This window comes from Pholis gunnellus, assembly GCF_910591455.1.
Source record: "Pholis gunnellus genome assembly, chromosome: 19".
NCBI classification, from domain to species: domain Eukaryota; kingdom Metazoa; phylum Chordata; class Actinopteri; order Perciformes; family Pholidae; genus Pholis; species Pholis gunnellus.
Genome location: NC_136546.1, coordinates 13,609,675 through 13,633,345, shown reverse-complemented (window position 1 = coordinate 13,633,345; position 23,671 = coordinate 13,609,675). Strand labels below are relative to the sequence as shown.

At 43.6% G+C, this 23,671-nt stretch overlaps 4 protein-coding genes across 5 annotated transcripts; 2 read left to right on the top strand and 2 right to left on the bottom strand.

The window, feature by feature from the left end:
* Positions 1 to 1,739: 1,739 nt before the first annotated feature.
* parp1 (poly (ADP-ribose) polymerase 1) lies at positions 1,740 to 12,794 on the top strand. Its single transcript, XM_079179985.1, has 23 exons — positions 1,740 to 1,956; positions 2,838 to 3,000; positions 3,614 to 3,729; positions 3,857 to 4,071; positions 5,981 to 6,071; positions 6,211 to 6,327; positions 6,492 to 6,668; positions 6,858 to 7,020; positions 7,116 to 7,256; positions 7,387 to 7,626; positions 7,736 to 7,801; positions 7,887 to 8,019; positions 8,259 to 8,454; positions 8,557 to 8,685; positions 8,920 to 9,003; positions 9,193 to 9,315; positions 9,418 to 9,546; positions 9,692 to 9,790; positions 10,012 to 10,164; positions 10,358 to 10,485; positions 10,598 to 10,659; positions 11,399 to 11,513; positions 12,091 to 12,794. Exons 1-23 carry the CDS (start codon positions 1,834 to 1,836, stop codon positions 12,170 to 12,172), a joined length of 3,045 nt encoding a protein of 1,014 aa, XP_079036111.1. The 5' UTR covers positions 1,740 to 1,833; the 3' UTR covers positions 12,173 to 12,794.
* adorb1a (adenosine receptor B1a) lies at positions 4,136 to 5,245 on the bottom strand (the record flags this gene model as incomplete). Its single annotated transcript, XM_079180249.1, has 1 exon — positions 4,136 to 5,245. The coding sequence occupies one exon, from the start codon at positions 5,243 to 5,245 to the stop codon at positions 4,136 to 4,138; it is 1,110 nt and encodes a 369-aa protein (XP_079036375.1).
* Positions 12,795 to 13,503: 709 nt separating the features above from the next.
* lin9 (lin-9 DREAM MuvB core complex component) lies at positions 13,504 to 21,166 on the top strand. 2 transcript variants are annotated; one of them, XM_079180455.1, is made up of 15 exons: positions 13,504 to 13,555; positions 14,527 to 14,559; positions 15,050 to 15,141; positions 15,882 to 15,995; positions 16,626 to 16,756; positions 16,880 to 17,005; positions 17,163 to 17,320; positions 17,445 to 17,578; positions 17,728 to 17,856; positions 18,053 to 18,154; positions 18,246 to 18,326; positions 18,414 to 18,539; positions 18,632 to 18,814; positions 18,968 to 19,065; positions 20,204 to 21,166. In XM_079180455.1, the coding sequence occupies exons 1-15, from the start codon at positions 13,525 to 13,527 to the stop codon at positions 20,307 to 20,309; spliced, it is 1,644 nt and encodes a 547-aa protein (XP_079036581.1). In that variant the 5' UTR covers positions 13,504 to 13,524; the 3' UTR covers positions 20,310 to 21,166. The 2 variants fall into 2 exon arrangements, with proteins under 2 accessions (XP_079036581.1, XP_079036580.1); XM_079180454.1 differs by lacking the exons at positions 13,504 to 13,555; positions 14,527 to 14,559 and adding an exon at positions 14,661 to 14,903.
* Positions 21,167 to 21,355: 189 nt separating this feature from the next.
* mixl1 (Mix paired-like homeobox) lies at positions 21,356 to 22,921 on the bottom strand (the record flags this gene model as incomplete). The annotated part of the gene is made up of 4 exons (XM_079180840.1): positions 21,356 to 21,933; positions 22,186 to 22,309; positions 22,416 to 22,636; positions 22,825 to 22,921. The coding sequence occupies 4 exons, from the start codon at positions 22,919 to 22,921 to the stop codon at positions 21,356 to 21,358; spliced, it is 1,020 nt and encodes a 339-aa protein (XP_079036966.1).
* Positions 22,922 to 23,671: the final 750 nt, after the last annotated feature.

Sequence of the window (23,671 nt, the reverse complement as noted above, 5' to 3'; positions counted from 1 at the left end):
GAGACAGTATAACACATCAACATAACAGTCTGATACGGTGCATTACAGTATAGTATGGGATGTGTAAGATACCATAGGGTGCGATAATAATAACTATTATAATAATAATATCATCATCACTATTATAATAACTATTATTGTTATCATTATATACCGTAAAGCATGTTGCACGTTATACTCGTTATTATTACATTGCATTTATACTATATGTTATTTCCTATACTACTACTACTCTGTGATTTTCACATGTATAAGATAATAAAACATAATATCTATAACTGTCCCCCTGAATTGTGAGTCTGGATTAATTCAAACTATGTGCGAGGGTATATATTAATATGTTATAATATGAATTTATTTTGCTTCCTTCCTTCTGTAATTGAAACTTGAACAGCTTCACGTCAGGCAATAACGAACCCTTTGATGTCCTGACAAATGCTTTGCACGGCGGCAAATCCCAGCTCTTGAGCAGAGCTTCCGCTCTTCATTCTAAAATATTTCACACGTTATCGATGATGGACACGAACGAACTCCCCCATTCTCTGGACTCGATTACTTCTGGCTGCAACTCGCGCGCGTATTCTGCGGTCGACTCCCTTAATCGTATATTGAGAGAGATGGATCACTCGGTAGTTGGAAAAAGGGGGTTCTAGGGGTTCTCTGTGTTCTTACACTAGATTTTTTTCCTGAGGCATATACAGAAGAATCAACCCAAACTACTGCACATCTGGCGTCTGATGGACCTGACACGAAGCCACCTTTGAGATATATTTGACCCTTTTATCCAGTGTTTCACTACCAACATGTATGGAAATAAATATGAAATCCATTTACTATATTGTGTGTTCTATTTATTGTCTGAAAACAATACAATTAAAAGATCTTTATTCTAAAAAAATATCAGTGTCAGCCTTCATAAACCACCATGGTTACACAACAACATTGATATTTTAATAGATCAGTAGTTTAGCTAGTTTTAAGTCTTTTAGGGCAAGTTAAAGTCTCATACTAGTTATGACGAGATTAGAACAAGTAAAGTTTTTGAGGTCCAGTCCAGGTTAAATCACAAATGTTAATCAGCAAAATTGAAATCAGCAAAAGTCTTTAAGGTCTCTGACTGAATGACCATAAAAATGATTTCAGAGTTGCGTTACTGTTGCTGCTCTTTACATAACAAAGACCTTTCAATGCATAGATATTAAATAAACTGATCTTTATAAAATGAGATAAGATAAAATAATCCTTTATTAGTCCCGCTGCGGTGAAATGTACAGGATTACAGCAGCCTATAGTATAGTGCAAACAGGAGACATAGTAAAAAAAGAAGATCAAAATAAGTATTATAATTAAGTAAATAAGTAATAAAGAGCAAAGAATATTAACTACGGGTTAGGGTTAGGGTAAAATCCACAATTACTAAAATATAACAAAAAATATTATATATACAGACAGAATCATTTATAACTGCCTGTTGCTGTGTAATTTAGGTATTCATTATTGTTTTGTGGCTTTTCAAGGTTTCAGGTCTCATGTCGTCAAGAAGTGGGAATCTCAAGTCTTAAATCAAGCCGAGTCCACATGTTTGTGACTCAAGTCTGCTTCAGCTTGTGTGCAGGGTACCAATCCACATCTGGATGGGACCCTGAAGCATTACTGCCCGTTTTGGTGCCAGTAAACAGAGACAGAGTGAGAGCTCGTGCCTCACCTCTATGATGCCGTGCAGGCACGCGGGCTTCCCTTCTCTGTGCTTTGATTGTGGCCCCTTGTTATCAGGAGAAAGTTAAGCCTCACACTCAGTTTATTTTTATTTTTTTGCAATAATATCAACGAAGTATGGCGGAGTCTCAAGAGGACAAGCTGTACAAAGCGGAATATGCCAAAAGCGGCCGTGCATCGTGCAAGAAGTGCAAGGAGAACATAGCGAAAGACTCGCTGAGAATGGCCATCATGGTGCAGGTAACGGCGTCTGCACTCATCCGGAGACACATGCTCTGTTAGCTCGCTCACTGCCGGAATGCTAGCTCCTGTGAATTAGCTGGTTTATTCTGCGAATATAGAGAACATGTATGACTGGACGAGAGCGTGAACGCACGCAGTTCATAGTGTGGTTTCAGTTGCGTTTCGGTTAGGCCCTCGTTAGCATTTTAAATGTCTGTCATTGTCTGCGGAGTGTTGCTCACAAAGAGCCGCTAAGCCTGTCTTAATGTCGGACTCTTTCAGTCTTGCAAGCACGCATCCTGCTCTTCATGAAAGGGGAGTGTTGTATGTTTTACGTGGCTCGAGGTTATTCTTCAAGACGACAAGCTGCACAATGTCTGTGTGGTTATCTGCCTCAGAGGCCAAATTATAACAACAGCATTATTAATACATTGCAAAGTCCCCACAGAGAATTAATTAACTTAAGAGGCTAAGAAAGCTTAAGAAAGCTTTTCATCCATTGCCTGTGGAGCAGCTCCAGATCCCCAATTCATCACTGTATTGCCTATTATGTTTTAATGAGTGGTCATTTAAATAAACCATTTTATTTGAAATAAAATAAAATAATCAAAACTGACATTGGCCACCCACAGTATCTTTTGGGAATATTTCCATTCTCCCAGGTTGTAGTTGTTTATTGTGTCCCTCTTCCCCAAATAAGTGCCCAACCCACCTGGACACACAAGAGGCCAAAAGCTAGCATTGCTGGATGGCGAAAGGCTACATCATTTATAACATATATTTTTGCATTGCAATCAAAGAGTTTGGTATCCTCCCCACAAAACTGCCACAAAAGGAATGTCCCACATGCTCATCACTGGTTGACCTTTAACGTATTGTGTTTGTTTTTTGTCCGGCAGTCGCCCATGTTTGACGGGAAAGTCCCCCACTGGCACCACTTCTCCTGCTTCTGGCTGCGTGCGGCGGCTCAGTCGACGGCTGATATTTCTGGGTATTCTGACCTCCGCTGGGAGGACCAGGAGAAGGTCCAAAAGGCCATTGAGAGTGGCGGAGCGGCAGGAGGTCAGTACTCGACTTTCAGCATTTAACGTAGGTCTTAATGGATTGTTGAAGTATCCCATTGAACTGTAGTCCCAGTGTGGCTTCATGTAGATGATTTAATGTCATCTCTGGCTCCTTAGTTGACTTCATCTTTTCTATTAAGGTTGAGTGGCAAACAAAGGTTATTACATTCATGCATAGAAGGAAGGACGATGTGCTTTTAGATCAGGTTTGACATATATTATACAATGTCTGAACAATTACTGCCTGTGATGTGTTAAAATGAATATTCTGTTGATGATAAATATATTTATCCTCAGAAATCTTGCACATATTTGCATAAAATAAGCCGAACTTTATTACCTTCGTCATAAACATACAGGTGCATACATGACATTTGACCTCGGCATTTAACGCAGCCTAAGCATTTTAGGAGCCGTGGGCTTCTTTGGGTTCAGTGCCTGGCTCAAAGACCCTTTTGACAGAAGGAGTAAGGGGGGTTGAACCGCCAACCCTGGTTAAAACACGACCCGCTCTACCCATCTGAGTCCCAGCCACCCCAATATAGACGATAACAATATTTTTAAAATGGTAAAGTAATATGTTTTTACTTGATTGCTCTTCCTTCTTGCAGGAAAAGGGGACCAGAAGGGCGGAGCTAAAGGACAGAAGACACTGAATGACTTTGCGGTTGAATATGCCAAGTCGAACCGCAGCACATGCAAAGGCTGTGATCAGAAAATAGAAAAGGTTAGCCGCTACTTTTAGGAAAACTGTTATGTTATTCAATGTGACATATGTATTAGATATCATGTAAGTTTGATCAAGGGGGGGATTGTTCCATTAGGGTTACAGAGTCTACGATTCTCTCCTTTAGGATCAGATCCGTGTATCCAAGAAAACGGTGGACGCAGAGAAGCCCCAGCTGGGTCTGATCGACCGCTGGTACCACACGGCGTGTTTTGTGAGCCGCAGGGAGGAGCTGGTCTTCAAGCCCGAATACACCGCCGCCCAGCTGAAGGGTTTCAACGCACTACGGGCAGAAGACAAGGAGGAGCTTAAGAAGAAACTCCCTGTTGTCAAAACCGAAGGGTGAGTCCAAAAAGAAGGGATGATATTGTTTTGTGCGGGTTGGGTACTTACGATGTGACAGTGTTCAGCGTCGCGCCGCCGCCCGCTCTCCGTCATCGCCGCCGACTGCATTTAAAGCCGCTCTGGCTCCCGCCGCCCTGCAGCACGTGAAAATGGCCTTGAAGGCATCTCTGAACGTCGTCATCGTGTACGCATACAGGAAAGGGTTGACGGCCGAGTTGGCATGTGACAGGATGATGGCAGCGAGGAGCAGCTCCAGCGGCACGGGGCAGCGTGGGCAGAGAAGCAGGAAGCAGTTGATTATGTGGAGGGGGATCCAGCAGACGGTGAAGAGGAAAAGAACCAGGAAAAGGGAAGTGGCCGTCTTCATCTCTTGGCGCATGCTGGCCGCAGCCCTCGTCTGTCCCGCCCCTCTGCCGCCGTGCTCCGCTGCGATGCGCTTCACCTGCCGCTTGACTGTGACGAAGATTTGGGCGTAGATGAGGAACATGATCACCAAGGGTGCCAGCACACACGCAAAGAAGTTGAAGTAGACCATGTAGGTCATGTCCACCACCGAGACAAAGAAACAGTAGCCTGAATCGGGGGGCGTCTTGTGCCAGCCCATCAGAGGCACGAGCCCGATGAGAAAGGCCAGCAGCCACGTGGTCAGGATCACCAACGCGGCGTTACGAGGCGTCATCACCGCCTTGTAGCGGAAGGGCATGAATATAGCTACGTAGCGCTCCACCGCCACCGCCAGCAAGCTGAAGATGGAGCTCTGGGTGAACATTATCAGAACACTCAGCATAAGCAGACACAGGTAGAGGTTGTGACGTGGCAAACCAACGCCGGTTAGGATGGCGCAGGGAATGGCAATCGTGCCCACGGCCACGTCGGCGACCGCAAGCGAGACCAGGAAGTAGTTGGTGACGGTGCGTAGCTTGCGGTCGAGGCCCACGGCGGCACAGACGATCAGATTGCCGATTGTGGAGAGCAACGCGATGACGAGCTCAGCCGCCATGTACGCCACGTTCGGGGAGATCGCCAGGTCAGCGGGCGGAGGTGAAGGAAGTGAGGAGGAGGAGGTGTTGGAGGAGGTCTGTAAAGGCTGCAGGAAAGGAGAGGACGGACGGGATGAGCTTACAGTTTGGTGGAGAGTGTAGAGGTTCAGCAGCGCAGTGGTGTTCTTCATGGTTGTCCCTAAAGAAAGAAGTAAGATTCAAGTTAGAAGTCAAGCTCAACTGCTCAGTCGGGCGATGAAATACAAGAAAGCAAACTCACCAGTCTACTGCAGGATAGCGCTTTTTAAAACAAGTGTTATTATTCAGTAAACTTAAGAGTACGTCATCGTTATTCTGACTCCAGCCATCCTGATAATGCTCACACTTGTCCTCACATTGAACATCTAATGCTGTTTGAACACATCGGAAAGATGCTTCTTTATAGAAGTCCCTTCTTCCCTCTTGGCATCAGTAGATGTCTGATAAGGGACGTTTGTCTTGTTTTTTTGCACTACAAAGGTATCAGACCGAGACCGGCTGCTACTGGATGGTCATTAACGTGTGTGTGTGTGTGTGTCTGGTCTCATAGGGAGGCTAATGAATGTTTCTTGTCAGGGCAGAGTGGATGATATCAGCATTGACGCCTGGGATCATGGAGACATGTACCTGCTTGTGTGTGTGTGTGTGTGTGTGTGTGTGTGTGTCTATTTAGTGATGGGGCCCTAATTAATTTCCCCTAATGAATGAAGGTGTCAGACTTGTGCTTGTTTGTTCCAGTATCCCCTTTGGCCTCATTTAGGAAGTTAATTTGGATGTTTTATTCATCTTCTCTTCTTTCTTTTTTTTTGTTCATGCTGAATTATTAAAAAAAGAAAACAACAAAAGTTTGGAAGAAAACTTTTTGGACCTTGTGTTTGCTCTCACAGGAAGCGTAAAGGTGATGAGGTGGATGGAGCATCAAAGAAACAAAAGAAAGAGGAAGAGGAGGAGAAGAAGCAGCTGGACGAGCTGTTAAAGGTACTTTCTCTTCTTCTTTTAGTTCCTATGTTGCAGAAAACATCACATTCTGATTGGCGACCATGTTTTTAATATGCTGCTCTGTTTGTGTGTGTGTGTGGTATTGATATATATATTTATTTCTGTCTTGCATCTGCAGAACCAAAGTCAGCTAATTTGGGGAATCAAGGACAAGCTGAAGAAGTTCTGTTCAACCAATGATATGAAGGAGCTTCTGATTGCAAATGGCCAAGAGGTTCCCTCTGGAGAGTCGAACGTAAGAGAGCCTCGTCTTATTCAACCGCCACTGTATTCAAAATGAAATGACATTTACAGGAATCCAGACAGTTGTTGTTGTATGTAACGTATACACGACTAACTGTCATACTTGATGCAGCTGGAGTTACTGTTCCGTGATCAGCACGTGTGTGTTGTTTACAGGTGGTGGACTGCCTGGCTGACGGCATGGCTTTCGGTGCTCTTGAGGCCTGTAAGGAGTGCAAGGGCCAGGTGGTGTTCAAGGTCGACGCTTATTACTGTACAGGGGACATCTCAGCCTGGACAAAGTGTGTGTTCAAAACCACAACACCCATACGCAGAGACTGGGTCACCCCCAAGGTAGGTCGCCTCCTCTCAGGGCTCCTTTTGGTTCTTTATAGGGTCGATGTTTCCATGCTGAATCACCGCCTGTAGCCTTGAGCAGCTGAAAGATGGTTGGAAATATAGGTTTGAATTGGTCCTGGTGATTGAGCTACATCTCTACCAATTACTTACATTTACTATTTGGAATATTCTTTATCATTTTAGGAATTCCACGAAGTTCCCTTCCTGAAAAAGTTCAAGTTCAAGCGACAGGACCGAGTTTACCCGAAGGAGGCTCCGGCCCAAACTCTCCACAAAGCCAAAGCAGAACCCTTGGCGAGTGCATCCAGTGCCCCGACTGAGCGACTGCCTGAGGCAGCCCCCGCAGGTCAGTGACTGCACCTGAAGGAGCGCGTGCGTCCGTATCCTGCACATATTGAAATATTTAGCTATATCTGTAATATCTGTGTGTCTATCCCGTAGACAAACCTCTTACTGGTATGAAACTGTTGTCTGTGGGCAAGCTGTCCAAGAACAAGGACGATCTAAAGACTGCTGTGGAGGAGATGGGCGGGAAGATTACCAACACAGCCAATAAGGCGTCCCTCTGCCTCAGCACCAAAAGTGAGCTACCCGTCAGAAATTGCAGAGTTACCAACATGTGGTCCAGTGAGCGCCATCGATGTAATATTTCCAGTGTTTCTGACTTGCCGTCTGTATCCCACCTGCTTCTTCCTCCTCAATGTTTTCACAGAGGAGGTGGAGAAGATGAGTAAGAAAATGGAGGAAGCCAGGGACGCCGGCGTGCGGGTGGTCTCCGAGGATTTCCTCACAGACATCAAGTCGTCGGGTAAAGCCCTCCAGGAACTGGTCTCCCTGCACGCCATCTCACCCTGGGGTGCAGAGGTCAAGGTCGAGGCACAAGCTGCGTCTGCAGCCTCCAAGTCTGGAGCGCTGGCTGCCAAGAGCACAGGCAGGGTGAAGGAGGAGGAAGGTAAAAGATACTTATTCAGCTGTTTTAGAGGGGTGATTCATCTAGACTTGTGTTATAGTATTGGACTCTTTGGTGTATATTTATGAGTAACTCATCTACATTATTCCAGGTGGGAACAAATCCAAGAAGATGAAACTCACGGTCAAAGGAGGAGCTGCTGTGGATCCCGATTCAGGTAGTCACGAGCACCCTGCATTGAAGACGTATCTCTGTCCCTTTTTGTTGTCTTCTGACATGGACTGGTGATTTTGATTCCCTAGGTTTGGAGAACAGCGCTCATGTGTTGGAGCAGAGCGGGAAGATGTACAGCGCTACGCTGGGCCTCGTGGACATCGTCAGAGGAACCAACTCCTACTATAAGCTGCAGCTGCTGGAGGATGATGTACAGAAACGGTCGGTGTGACTGAAGAAAATCATTTCACTTTCTTCTTTTTTTTTGTTGTGCAGAGGTTATTAAAAGCTTCATATTCCACTAGTCATCCTGCAAATTTCACTCTATCGGTTGACTTGGCTTGCTTGCTGCAGTGCAGTAGAACGTTTTCATTTTTTCCATTATTTTTCCCATAATTGTATCAGAATAATCGTTCCTCCTAGAGTATCTCTGACATTGCCCTTCTTCCCTGTATGTCCAGATACTGGGTGTTCAGGTCATGGGGCAGAGTGGGCACCACCATTGGAGGCAACAAGCTGGACAAGTTTCACGACAAAAACTCTGCACTGGACAACTTCCTGGGTGTCTACAAAGAGAAGACGGGCAACGAGTGGAGCTGCTCCAACTTCACCAAATACCCCAATAAGTTCTACCCTCTGGAGATCGACTACGGACAGGTACATACGTCAACACACACTCACAACCAGAAAGGACATATGTGACGGTTTGGTTTTGTTCTGTATCTGAATTGGCTCTGCGGTGTTCTTGTTTCTTGACAGGACGAAGAAGCAGTGAAGAGGCTGACGGCCACCGCCGGCACCAAGTCCAAGCTGGCCAAGCCCGTCCAGGAGCTGATCAAGCTGATCTTTGACGTCGAGAGCATGAAGAAGGCCATGGTGGAGTTCGAGGTAAGACTCGTATTTTGTTTTGTTTGTGGTCATGTACGTGTGAGATAATAGAACAATGTAGTTTTCCTTTTATTTATGTATGTATTACACTGTAAAAGAAAAATCCACATGTCCATCTCAATAGAGCCTCATTTGATTTATTTTTAACCAAATTTTGTTAATGCAACACCAGTGTGTACATTCATCTTTTGTGTCCCACCTACGTATGTCTCATCGCTCTTGTCCCGTCTTCAGATTGACCTCCAGAAGATGCCCCTCGGAAAGCTGAGTAAGAGGCAGATCCAGAGCGCCTATTCTCTCCTCACTGAAGTACACCAGGTCAGCACTGTTTCTCACTGTTTACCTCTCTATCGGGATTCCTTGTGTGGCGCTTTGCCATCCACTTTTAAAACATTCAGTTCCTTTTCGTGTTTCCCTTTTATTCAGCTCGACACTTGTGAAGCACATTTTCTCCCCTGACCATGCAATCTTGTTATTACTAATTGGGTCGCTTTGTTTTATCATTAGGCTGTGTCAGATACTCAGTCCGAGGCCCAGATCCTGGATCTCTCCAATCGCTTCTACACTCTGATCCCTCACGACTTCGGCATGAAGAAACCTCCACTGCTCAGCAGCCTGGACTACATTCAAGTAAGGGCACAAATACTGAATCCTACTGTGCAGCTCTGTCCCGCTTTTTAAATGGGCGGAGTATAAATGCATCTCACAACATCCGCATACGTCACTGTTCAGGCCAAAGTTCAGATGTTGGACAACCTGTTGGACATTGAAGTGGCTTACAGCCTGCTGAGAGGAGGGGCTCAGGACAATGAGAGCGACCCCATCGACATCAACTATGAGAAGCTCAAAACCAAGATTGAGGTGAGGAGTGTAGTTCAACGTTTTACTCTTTCGTACTTATGGACGGTTGTATTTTCTCTCTTAAGAACAACGTTCAGCATGTTCATTGTATGAAGAGGTTATGTATGGAAAGATTACAGTATGCTATATATTTGTTGTTTCACAGGTTGTTGACAAAACTACAGATGAGGCTGAGATCATTAGGCAATATGTTAAGAACACCCACGCGGCCACACACAACACTTACACACTTGAAGTGCAAGAGGTAAGTCAACTGTTTGACAACCGCTTCATTTGAATATTATGTTGTGAATTCTTAGCTCGTACAAGTCTTTGTTTTTAATTACTGAGTCAACCACAAACTTAATGTAAATTATTCTACAGTATGTGCATTACTGTTTATATCTACTGTATGTACTTTTGTTGTCCAGCATAAATTACCATCTCTCTGCGTTTCCTGATTTACATTTTTTCCCCATCCTGTAGATCTTCAAAATAGTTCGAGAGGGAGAGCGCCAGCGGTTCCGCCCCTTCGAGGAGCTACACAATCGCCAGCTGCTGTGGCACGGTTCTCGTTGCACCAACTACGCCGGCATCATGTCTCAGGGTCTTCGCATTGCCCCTCCAGAGGCCCCAGTGGTGAGTTTGTCTTTGTGGTTAGGCTCAGTTCAAGTTTGAGGGGAACCAAAAACTGCTCCTGCATTTGTGCTTCAGCCACAATGTAACACATTCACTTTCAGAAATACCTTTCTTATATTCCGTCATGTTTTTAAGTATATTTTTCTCCTTTTCAGTCCTGTGTTACATTGCCGTTTTGCTTCGTTTTCTCTAGACTGGTTACATGTTCGGTAAAGGTGTGTACTTCGCCGACATGGTGTCCAAGAGTGCGAACTACTGTCACACCTCCCAGTCGGACCCCGTAGGCCTCCTACTGCTGGCCGAGGTGGCCCTCGGCAACATGTAAGTGACAGTCTGAGTTCTTTGAAAAAAGAAAGCCTGAATATCAACCTTTTCATGTGCTTTATGTGTGATGATAATATAAATGAATGTGTGTTTTTTTTTTTTAATGCAGGCATGAATTGAAGAAGGCGTCCCACATTTCAAAACTACCTAAGGGCAAGCACAGTGTCAAAGGTCAGAAAACTTGAGTCACTGCACATTTCGTTTTGATTGTCTATGGGCTGTTTGGGATAGACGTTATTTGCTTAAAGGTACAGTGTGTATAATTTGGTGGCATCTAGCGGTGAGGTTTCCAGATTGCAGATTCCTCTGCTCAATCCTCCCTTTTCAAGACTGCGGTAACGTAAGCCGCCGAGTGCCAAACCGTGCTAACGCCGATCATTTCACTCAGTGGCCATCCTTAACCATAATAACACAAGTTTAGGAATAACGGAAGATAGATGGCAGCTGACGGTACCACGGTTTTGCACTCTACAGCTTACATTACCGCAGTTTCAAAAGCGTGTTGGAGAGCTACGGTGGCCTTCAGGTAAAGTAAAAGTGTTATTGGCCCTCTCTAGAGCCAGGTTTTGGTTTGTCTGCTCTGGGCTACTGCAGAAACATGGCGGTGCAACACGACGGACTCCGTGAAAAAGACCTGCTCCTCTAGATATGAGCAGATACACAGATGAGCAGATATGAGCAGATACACAAAGCTAACAGAAATATAATATTCTATTTCTGCTAATATATCCCCCTAATTCCTACACGCTGTGCCTTTTTAATTAAGTGTTATTTAGCTGATTTGCATAACTTGTTTTGTTGAACATTGTCATTATCGTGGTAGGACATTTGGCAACTCGAGAGCCTCTTGTTGATAATACATCAAAGTTTGAAAAGACTTTTATTCATGAACTTTTTTTTGTTCTTGCAGGTTTGGGCAGATCTGCTCCTGATCCAACTGCATCTGTCACTTTGGATGGCGTGCAGGTGCCTCTGGGAAAAGGAGCCAACACGAACATTGATGACACGAGTCTCCTGTACAACGAGTATCCTTTAACACTGACCACCTGGGTTATGACTTTTACAATCTTTTTTCAAAATTACCCCGTACCTTTCCTGCTTTGCCATATAATTATGTATTTCGTAGTTTGTTGTGTGTGCGGAGTCAAAGACTTAGGCAGTACATATTGTTCTTGACATTAAATAAACTGACTCAAGTTAAATTTATAATTTATATATAATGTGTACAGGTTTAGCTGTCACTGCTGTGCCTTCGATTTTACACGATTGCCAAGTTCACATAACACGAAATTTAGCCTGAATTTGGACTAATGTTTCTGATCTAATTTCAAAATAAGATTGATCTTGGATGGCTGGTTTAAAAGCTGTAGTCAGCATGTCTTATCTTTAATGTGAGAAGGGTTGTTTTCTAACCTCCCGATCATGATGTAGAACCCTCTGAGGAACCAACAGTGTTTTATACCAATTACAATTAGGTGTTCTGGCATAAATTGGATCATCTATTTCTGTTTCCCTCATGTCAGTAAATTGTCTGAAATGTCCTCTTATTTCACTGAGTCAGTCCTCTGTAGTCTTTGTTTTCCTAAGCTGCTGCTCCTCCAGGTACATTGTGTATGATGTGGCCCAGGTAAACATGAAGTATCTCCTGAAGATCAAGTTTAACTACCAGACGTCCCTGTGGTGAGAGAGGCTTTGTGCAGACCCTCTTCAGTCAAAACTAAAACCACTGTTGCCTCCAAACGCCCGGGCTTCATTTGCTGCAACAGAAAATATTTGGTGATGGAGTGATGCTCTACCATGCTTTACAACGGGCAACGGAAGTCTCAAGACACTTTATTGCTTTTTCATCAGGTTTATTAACTGGCAGTCTTCCTTAGTAACACATTAGGTACTTAAATACCTACTTCAGTTGCTCATAAAAGAGACAAATCACAGTTCAATATTGTGATTGAAGCAAGCGGTTTTCAGTTTAGAAATGAACATCAGAAAATGTTTGTAGAATTCTGTCTCACGTGGTTATGTTGAATTTGAAAAGGAGCTTACTACTACATTCTTAATTAAACCTTTAGTTAGTTCAGGTTTAGTACTGCAAGTTTAGAAGGGTTTTTTGCAGACATACACAAACGTTTTGTAGACTGTTGGGTTCAAAGATACTGTACAAGGTTTGACGTGTATATATTTGTTTTGTTGCTTGTCTCTCAAACTGTCTTCCTCGCCGAAAATTGTGGTTTGTGGTTTTCGCAAAGTATTCTACAAAAAAAAGGACTGCGATGTTATGTGGTACACTTTTTCTTAGTGTTTTTCTCGCTTACCTCAAATACAATAAAATGTTTTCAAAATGTCATGCCTGCCTTCGTGGGTCATTATTTTGTTCCACTGCATGTTGGATACAATTTCAATTTTGGATTTGATTACAGTGTGAAAATAAATGTAAATTTGCATGTCAAGTTTTTTAAGTTATGAGATGCTGGATTTATTTCCTGTAGGGCTTTCTCTTTTTCCCCATTAACTTTTGGGCAGGTCTGAGTCTGTGTGATGCTAGATCTTGTAGGACATTTAAATATTACAAACCCTAATACCACTAAACAGAAATAGTATTTATTAACTTGATTTCCCATTTGAAAGAGACTAAAAGGCATTTTATACTGGCTATGTTAAAAACAACAACTTGCACCATGGGAAGTTGGGAATAAAGCATAAATTATTCCCAACAATGAATTAAATTGAACAAAAAAATAAACATGTGACTGTATCTCAAGTGCTGTATGACAATGTGTGGATGCTGAGTGCCTATTCTGACTTTCAGTTTTGCTTAAGGAACGGTTCTCAAAGAACTTCCCGTTACATTTCGTACGGAAAGTTGGATTTATATTGAGTGAATATAAGTGTGTGTTTGCATATATAATACAAAGTGATTCTTAGTGATCGGTTTGATAAATTATGTGCTTTTTATTTCTCAAATCGCCCTCCAGATAGCGTCCCGACCCAGAATGCAGTTTGACAACGTCTTTGAAAAAGCGGCGCGGCTAATTCAAGATGGCGGAGATGGACCAGCTGTTAGACGAGAGTGAGTAACAACACATATTCAAGGAGTTTTGCATTGTAAACACGCAGCAGGTCCCGTAGTGATTAAATGCAACATTTGGTAATACACTGCTATTGTTGCCCATGTAATGAATATCGTAAGTTTTGGGCAGAGTTCATAAAGTATTTTTCTAGACGCTATGAGAGATACCGGTCTGCCCAAGTCAGCTAACGCTTGTTAGCATGAGAGGCTAACCATAGCTAATGTTGGAGTTGAGCAAGTTACTTTAGCTCAACTGGGTAAACAAATAACGTTAGCTTAGCTATAAGCTAACGTCTGCTAGCCTTACGTCGTAAGCAGCAATAACAAAGGGACTACCACAACGTCTCTGTTAACGTTACTAAAAGTATCGTTACACACGTTAGCCAGTAACGTTAGCTTGGTATAGTTTGTTAGTCTTTTATTTAACGTTCGTTAGCGGTTGGTTAACGTTACATGGTAACGTCGTTGTGTATCGTTTTGACAAGACGGGGAAGGGAAACTAGTTAGTTTTGCTATGAAACAGATGAAATAGTAATTTCAATCGATGTGAACGTAGTTGATTTAAATACATGTTATCTCCTGGTGGTACCAAGTGTAACGTTAGCTTATGTTAGCTCGTTTCGTGGGTATGATTTGTACAGCTGACGTTTTGCCCGTTCTTGACAGCTCGTATTGGGGATTAAGGCCTAACTGACTGCGCTAGCTATATGTAACTTCAGTTAACGTAGCGTTAAGCTAACCGACTGCTGTCAGTGTTTAAAGGGCAGTCTCATCAGCACCCTGCAGACGTTTTCTGTGGTAGCTTAAACAAAATGTGTTAAGTATCACTAACTTAAAACTAACGAGAACGGCCTCGATACGTTTTGTATCACCCTGAAGTGTGTAGTAAAATATTTACAGTATAGTCATATGCCGTGAGTGCGTTACTGTAACGTTCAATCGATGTAACGCTAGCCCTTTCTCTTCCCCAGGCTCCTCGGCAGAGGCACTTGTCAGTCTGAAAGGTATGTGGGCTGCATCTTTATTTAACTTTCTGTACATCTGTCCCTGGCACTGTGTATGTATATTGGGAACTACTGTGTCAAATTCCATGTATGCCGAAACACACTTAGCCTATGAAGATTTTTGTGAATCTGGTCTGCGTGTGCATTAGCAGACACAAGGCATAGGTTACCTATGTAACTGTATGTCCTTTATTGTATTAGACTTCTGTATGACGCACCACAACGACAATAGACCGTACATTTGTGGCTGATGCCGTCAGAGACACAGTGGAGTTGAGTCCCCGTATTGGGAAGGATAACATGTGTCAACACCTGTAAGAAAATGATCTACCCCAGTTTCACTTGTAAGTGGAAACCTCAATTACATCATCTGTGAGATGAGAATAGTTTTGAGTCTGGAATTTGATAATGTGAAGCTCTTAGTGGGGTCCTGTATCAGGTGTCCTCCCACTGTTATGAATAAAAATGAAAAATGTTTTTGTTTTTATAGAAGGCAGTTTGTCCAACACTCTGAATGAAAAGAACAGCTTCCCAAGAGCTCACAACACCAGGGGACGACAACCCTCCCTCATAATGGACACAGTAAGAGTGCTTTCTTGGCTATTATACTTTCCAGCTCCCTGGTTGAATTTATTGTCAAAGTAAGAAATGCAGATTTGGAAGGAAGGTGCAATCCACATGCAACTGGTCAGTATGTCAACTGCAAATCTATCTAGGCAGTATGTCTGACTTTCAGCGGCACAGTCTGGGACCCCTAGAAATAAACTGCAAACCAGAAAACGCACCAACAATGATATTGCCGACACTGACTTAAATAGCTGGATTGGATATCGATCTAATCAATTCAATTTTATGTATATTCTATATACACTATATATTACTGTATTTTAATTCCTGTTTAGGTAGTGACCAAGTTGTTGCTGCATTAATGTTTACTCTTTAAGAAAGCAATGTTTAAGTTAAACCTGTTGTTGCTTTGCACATAAAACAATGATTCCAGTCCCTTCCACACAGTGAGGCATACAGCTTATTAATACACACTGGTATTGGATCGATACCCAAAACCCATGTATCGCTATCGGGATTTAAAAATTGGATTGGTGCATCCGTAGATTGCCTGAATTATTAATTAATGAATATATTAATGAACTGATTATGCTTGATACATATTGCCTGAATCGTACAACTGCGCTGTAAATTGATTTCTGTAAAGTTCTACAAGAGAAATGCACACAAATATTTGCGACTTGTATGAGAAGGATTTTATTCTTGAAGTATGATTGGCACTATTCATAAACTTCCTTCAACATGTATCTTTTCAGCCCACGCGGAGCTCAAAGAGGAGTCGTTTGTTTCGGGAGGAGGATGAGTCGCCCCAGCAGCGTCTCCCTTCTAGATCCCCTCGGAGGAGCCAACGGGTCAGCACCACCCCACAGGTACAGACCGCTCACTGTGAAAGGGACTCATGGGGAGTAGAAGCCCCTCCTACTCTCTAACGTGCCACTGAGCCCGCCTGTGCTGCAGCAGTTTATTGCAAATGTAGTCCTTGACTTAAAGGGAAAATGTGTCTCCTTTTTTATGTAGATTTCCAATCAGCGTTGATGGCAACTGTAGTCAATTAAAGCAATAAATTACTAAAAAGAGCAATAACGGCTCCAAATTGCATTAAAACATAATTCTGAGTGTATCAGAAAACGATGTGGCTGACAATTTGTTTGATGAAATTAACAGATCGTGGTACGGAGTCAAACTTGACTCCAGACCGCTGCCTCTCCTTCTTTAAACATAAGCTACAAAACCAGTGAAGTGAACATAGCAAGAATTTTTAAGCAACGGTGCTTTCCTGCTAGTCGTCTGCTTGACCACACACAATAATTTATAGCTTTGTTTCAGGAGGAAGAAGAAGTTGCCTTAGAGTGAATTAAGTTACAGCTGCCTAGCGTAGTGAAAAAATGCATTTGTGTAGGATAACCCTTCTTAAGGGGTTCAATTTATTGCGTTTATTACTTTTCCGAACATATATATGCCTTTATGTGGAATAACTGTTTAAATGTTTTGCTTTACAGAAATGTTCCAATGTGGTGACGCCAGATAAGAAGGCATCCCAGAAAATAGGGCTGAGATTAAGAAACCTCCTTAAACTACCCAAAGCTCACAAATGGTGCATCTACGAATGGTTCTATTCCAATATCGACAGGTACGTTCTCACGTTCACCTTCAGAAGACAGCAAGTCATTTTGATGAATTGTAATCGATTCAGAGATGCTTTTTGATCCGCAATGTTTGTCGAATGATGTGTTAACGATGTCGTCTCTTCCAGACCGCTCTTTGAGGGCGACAATGAGTTCTGCCTGTGTCTCAAGGAGTCTTTCCCCAACCTGAAAACGAGAAAGCTGACGAGGGTCGAGTGGGGAACAATCAGGAGACTGATGGGGAAACCCCGACGGTACGCTGCAATCTTTAAGATGTGTGCTTCTACACACCGTTTTCACTTCTCGTGTTTGTCAAACATGTGAAATAGTTTTCTCCCCGTATTTGTTTCCTCAAAACAAAGCCTTAAAAGAGATGTTGTTAACGCGTTATGCTTCGTTGATCCCCTCCAGGTGTTCGTCGGCGTTCTTCGCTGAGGAGCGGACAGCGCTGAGGCAGAAGAGGCAGAAGATGCGTCTGCTGCAACAGAGAAAACTGTCCGACGTGTCGAACTGCAAAGACCTTCCAGATGAAATCCCTCTGCCACTCATCATAGGAACCAAAGTCACCGGTAAGACGGTTGAAACGAAACGCACCCAGTTTACAATTCTCAGTATTTATAGTGAGGATGTCCAATGCTCATTTGTTCCCAGTAATAATTCTGATTTAGTTTGTTTTTCCTCTCTGTTCCTCAGCTCGACTCCGAGGCGTCCATGATGGGCTGTTCACCGGGCAGATCGATGCCGTGGACACGAGCGCTGCCACCTATCGCGTCACCTTCGACCGCAGTGGCCTGGGAACACACACTGTGCCTGACTACGAAGTCTTGGTAAGAATGGCCTGTTATGTCTTTATTTATTTTTGTATTAACATAGATTGTAAAACCAGATTCTGTCAAAATACAAAGATGTGCAGTAGCTGTGCTAAAGGAATGGGACTATACAGTCTTGAACGTCCGGTGACGCTTGTGTTTTCCAGAGCAATGAGCCCAATGAGACCATGCCCATCTCAGCCTTTGCCCAGAAGCATCGGATATCACGCTACATGCAGAACGTTGTGACTCCGCCCAGGGGGCCTTACCCATCCGCCACCACTCCCGTCCTCATGGTACCGTACCCCCGTTGTGAATGTATATATGTAAAAAGTATATTTAGATATGCTAGTCAGTGGTAGCACTTACTGTATAAGGACAGTTCAGACATTGTCATAACAGAAAAAACAACTAGTCTTGAGGTTGATTATTGTGAATCTCTTCCTCTAGATTGCTGATGAAGATAAATGACCTAAATGTTTTTGATAACAGGACAATGACGCTCTTATCAACCAGTCGCCGTGGAGGAACAAGCTGCCTGGTGCAGAGGGAGATACTCTGGGAGGATTTCCTGTCAAATTCCTCGTCCAAGTGGTAAATACTTCCTGTGATGACAATGGAATACTAAAATCTGACATCCTACAGCTTTGTAACATATTCTGTGTTTTATTTTTTTAATGACTAGACGAGGCTGTCCAAGATCCTCATGATCAAGAAAGACCACATCAAGAACTTGAAAGAAATGAACACGGAGGCAGAGAAACTGGTACGATCACCATCGTTTTATTAAAAGTGGCTTCAAAACATGAGATTTATACATCAAGCCGAACTAAACGTGTGCTTTTGTTTTCAGAAGTCGTACTCGATGCCTATTGACCTGGACTTTCAGAAGCGATATGCGACCACGGTGCTCGAGCTTGAACGGCTTAATAAAGATCTGAATAAGGTGCTCCATGAAGTTCAGCAGTTCTGCTGTGATGTAAGTCAACAGATGCACTTCTCTCCCCTGACATTCCTAGCATCTCACTTCATAGTCCACCGTGACCAATCTAAAAAAATGTGTCCACGCAGCTGGCTCCAGATCAGGGCATGGTTCCGGCCGACCATCCCACAGAGCTGCGGCGGCGCTGTGAAGACGAAGCCCAGCAGATGGTGCAGCTGAGCAACTCGCTGAAGGAGGGACAGCAGAGCGTGACCAACCCCAGCCTGACACACCTCATCTCCCGCCTCACCGCTCTACTGCTGCAGATCAAGGTAAAGGATGTAGATACATGTTTGTGTGAGGAGAACATCAATACGTTAAGAGGCCGGTTGTGAACGTTCTTCAGCAGCTTTTGTATCTACCACAATAATTACATAATAGACCGATATACTTTGATAACTTGTTTTTTTTCTAATTTGTTTCAGTGTCTGGCAGATGGGGGAGACCTGAACTCCTTTGAATTTAAATCTCTAACAGACTCCCTTAATGACATCAAGGCGTCAATTGATCCCTCCAACCTCAGGTAAAAAGCCCCTTCAGTGTTTCTAGCTAAAGCTCCTCATGCCTAGTTCACACCACTTTAGCCCTGACACTTTCCCCCACAAAAGCCTCAGATCAGAGGCAACACGGGCCACAGTTGTTGCTGTTTCTCCTACGTAGGGTGTTGGCTGTAGCTCTAAAGCTGTCTGTATGTGGGGAGTATCCTTAGAATATCTTCAGAAGCGTTTATCCGATCTATTTCACACAGGTTACATCCACACGACTACATTTCCATTTTAAAACGCATATCTGTTGTTACGTCTACGCTCAGCGTCCACGCGACTCCACACGAAGACGTTTTGAAACGCAACCCAAGCCGGGTACGTTTGAAAACTTCGACGACTTATCCATCCCTGATTCGTCGCGTCTCTATCACATGACCTTTTTCCGGAAGAAAACAAACAGCCAGGTCTACCAGTGATTCGTTTCAACACGGAGAACGGGCGGCGTGTCCAGCGGCGCTATCGGCCCCTGTGGAGCACAAGTCTGAAGTCCCGGTTTACGGCTTTGAGAAGGGCGATGGATGCAAAACTTTCCTTTTCTTAATAATGCTTATTTTGTTCTGCACAACTACTGGGAAGTTCCCGAAGAAATTGTAAACGACCAAAAGCATAAATGCTCTCCAGTACGACAGGGACTTAAGATGCCAGCAGAGCAACGAGTGTGACAATAGACAAAAAATGAAACCAAGAGGAAACAAGTGCGACGTGTGTTGACCACATTTATTCATCCATAAACTAGTACTCTCTGAACATAAGTAGTAAACATAACACATGACAACTGATATACACGGGGGACATTTTAAAGATGTGTGGAAACAGGCTGTTTTGTGAGTGTGCCAACGACGACATCAACGTCGCATGACGACGTCGGATTCCCTTCTCTCGTGTGAATTTGTGACAAAATGTAGATTGACGCCGAGACAAACTCATCAGGGATTCCTTCCGCTAAAAGATCTTTTAGTATGTGACCCCCATGTCGCTAGTCAGTCCAGTAACGCGTTTAAGACCCGATTACCAGGCAGCGAGTCGTGTAGCGTTAACAGCACAGCAGTCTGACAGCTTTGAAAATCATGTAGGTTCTGAACATTTCTGATACTATTGTCTTCTCTGTGTTCCTAGTTGCTTCCAGAATAATGTTGAGATCCACGTGGCACACATCCAGAGTGGCCTTAGTCAGCTGGGAAATCTGCACGCATTTTCTGCCAACAACACCAATGCGGTCTGAGAAACGGCATCCTCCGCACGGTGCGGCCCATTAACGCTGGCTCTTGAGACGGTGGCTTTCACCTGAACTGATACGAGACTGCTCACACGGATGTTGTGGACCACCACCATGCGATCTGAATTTGGACGTCCCAGTGAACCGACTCAGCGTTCTGCCCGGACTCCCTGCAGCGTTGTGCTGAAGGGAGGGAGGATGTCCCAAGTATTTTAGCCGCCCATTTTACTGTATGAAAAATGTTGGTGCACCCAATTGAACACGAATCCGAAAGAACCTTTAGCTGTTGCTACAAATCCACATCTCCAAACTGTCGATGGTTATTTATTGGTTTCATGTGCCAAACATTGATTCTTACCGTTTTTATAGTCCATATTTATTTATTTTTGAGTAGGTGTGTATGGTGATGAAACAATATTTTGCTATCTCTAAAGTTTAACCCTGTAAGTGACGTGTTCTGTTGCTCCACTGATGGTAAGCACGGGGAGCAAGAATGTTTTATAAAATTGTTTATTGTAGATAATTGTACAATATCTCTGATTATTAGAACTACCGTCAACATTTCTGCTGTGTATATTCAGAAATGGGTTTTTGTAATTTTGTGTGCACTGAAAAGAGATTTTGGTATTTTTATAAAGGAGAACTCTGGGGTTTTGAAGCCTTTTACTTCCTTAAGATGATCTTAGCATTTCCATATTTGGCATGGCTACTGCTGCAACCCCCACACTAAGCCCGGAAAATTTAAGTCAACCGTTTTTTCCTTGAGAATCTCCTTTTTTCAGTTTTGTAAAGTTGTATATGAGAGTGCCTCGGGGCAATTGTATATAAATGTTTCCGTCTTTTTATATTAAACATAATATTGCAAAGCAGTAATCTGTCTTCTAGTTTTTAGTCTTTATTAACGGACATAAACAAACAGTTTTCTTCTTATTCTTTTTTTTTTTACAATCAACACTTTTATTACTATTTAACAATAAATACAAACTTTCCATTTACTGTGTACCGCCTCTTATAATACATGTAGCTGTCTTTATATCGGCTCTTATAATGCATCACATAAAGCCACTGAAGCCCGCCATGGCCTCGTTATCCCAGTCGGAGTCTGAGTCGGTAAAGTCCGGGGCCTCGGTAGCGTGGATCGGGGAGAAGTGACTGAACCGGTCCCCTGTGGCCCTCACACATGGATACTGGATTTGGCACCCGTTATCCTTTGGGGATGACCTGCTGAAGTTATTCTGGCTGGGGATGGGGGGAATCACAACTTTCATCTCTGGTCCGATGGTCTTGTTCGGTGGGAAATTGTCATATTCCACCAGAACCGTTTGTCCCTGGTTAGCGGACATGTTGGCTTCGATCTTGGGAGGATGCTCGTTCTCTTTGGGGTACAGATGGATGTTACAGCACGGGACGTTAACGCTCAGCTCGCGTCTTTGCATCTGCTCAGGCGTCGCTCTGGTTCCCTCCTTGTCGTAGATGCAAGAGGCGGACGTGTGTGCGTAGCTGTTGGGATCGGTGGGCATACTGGTTCTGTGAGCATCATCTGTGTTTTGGTGCATTGTGGGTCTGAAACTCTCCTCCAGTCCAAAACCTCCTACCCTGTGTGCCTCGGCTCTATGGTTGTTGTCATAAACTGAAAGAGAAAAGTTGGGTGAGGCAATTAGTTGTGAAGTAAAAGAAATGTGGTGTTTCACATTGATGTGAGTCGTTTTCCAGCAACATATTCTATCAACATAGGGGACTTTAAATCTTTTTAATTTTAAAGACATTTCAGCAGCAAATTGGGTCTGAGAGGACTAACCACTGAGAACTTGATGCCTGAGGGGGGAAATAAGTAGATCGGAACCCAAAACAAAAATCACAATAATGTGACTGTAATAATTACCTTTCTCTGGGCCCATCCTGCTCTGGAGCTGGCTAAAGGGACCAGCTGCTGGCGGGTTTGCGACCTTCGACACCGATGAGCCAACTTGGCGACGAGACTTCGCCCTTCTGTTCTGAAACCACACCTGAAATGTGTGGGTGGAAAATGTGTGGACATGTTGAGCAACTTGGTTTTAATTTGACAACATTTTACTTTATTTTTTATTAAGATACCGTTCCATTAGACATTACCTGAATTCTGGACTCCGGTAGTCCGGTCAGAGCCTCCAGTCTCTCTCGCAGGTAGATGTCGGGGTATTGAGTGTCCGAGTAAACTTTCTCCAACACCTCGATTTGCTGCTGGGTGAAGTTGGTCCTCTTCCTCCTGTGGGTCAGTATTGCCACGCATTTATCCGCCCTCGGCACAGAGTTTGCTGGGTTGAAGTAGTTTGTACCATCTGAGGCTCCAAAATCTGAAAAAGAAAACGTGCACACGATTTAGTTAAGCACCGTTAGATAAATGGGAGTCACAGAAACACCACAATGGACGTGTGCGTAAATTACGCACTGACCCGGCTGTAAACCGTTACTTGCTGTGACCGTTGGTATGTGTTACGATACAGTTTGTCACAGAATGATACTTTGACTACCAGCCACATACCTGAGTTCACCATGCTGTTTATCGGCAGAGGTCCCTCGTGATACATCTGGAAATGATTCAGATCCCCCACGCGCATATTCCCATGAACTGAAGACATGCTCCTCGACGTCTTATTTCCAGCGACTGACTGAGTCTGAGACCTGCGCGCCTCGCTGGACTTAAATCCTCCCGCGATCAAAGGTGCTGCGGCCTGTATGTGTGAATGGGGCAACCATCGGGGCCGGCTGGCACTACAGCAGCCGCGCACTGACTTCAGACGTCTGCACGACGCCGGAGGTGTGAAGGCATCACACCTGGGACGGTGGAGCGGCCGCAGGTCTCTTTTAAAGGGGTTTTAATGGAATCTGCATGCTCAATACACATCGGCAGTGAAAACATTTACCCGCTTTGGAATGGATGAAGCAATAACTGACCAGTAGCCATCAAAGAGAGGCAAGTCGGAAACTGCCATTTCCTAATCTGAGCCCCCTAAGGGCTGCAGTTTGTTGCTTGATAATAAGAGAATTTAATACATTTATTTTCCGTTGTATAAACATATCCCCCTATATTTCAACAACCGATTGAAAGAGCCCTTCGGCAAAGTGGCCAGTTCCCTATGATATTTGTGTACACAATGAATTATATGATGCAGAGTATACTGAGACACTCAATAAATACACTTTTAAAATAACTTAAAGGATATGTCATTAAAAATATATTTATGTATTGTTGATTGTGATTCTGCATCAATATTATACAGGGTTTTAACGTTTTTTTTTGTGATTTCCTCCCTTTAGACTTCCATGTGAAATAACACAAGTTATGTTTTATAAAGCATCAGGTCTTTAGGGGTCTGCTCCTCCACATT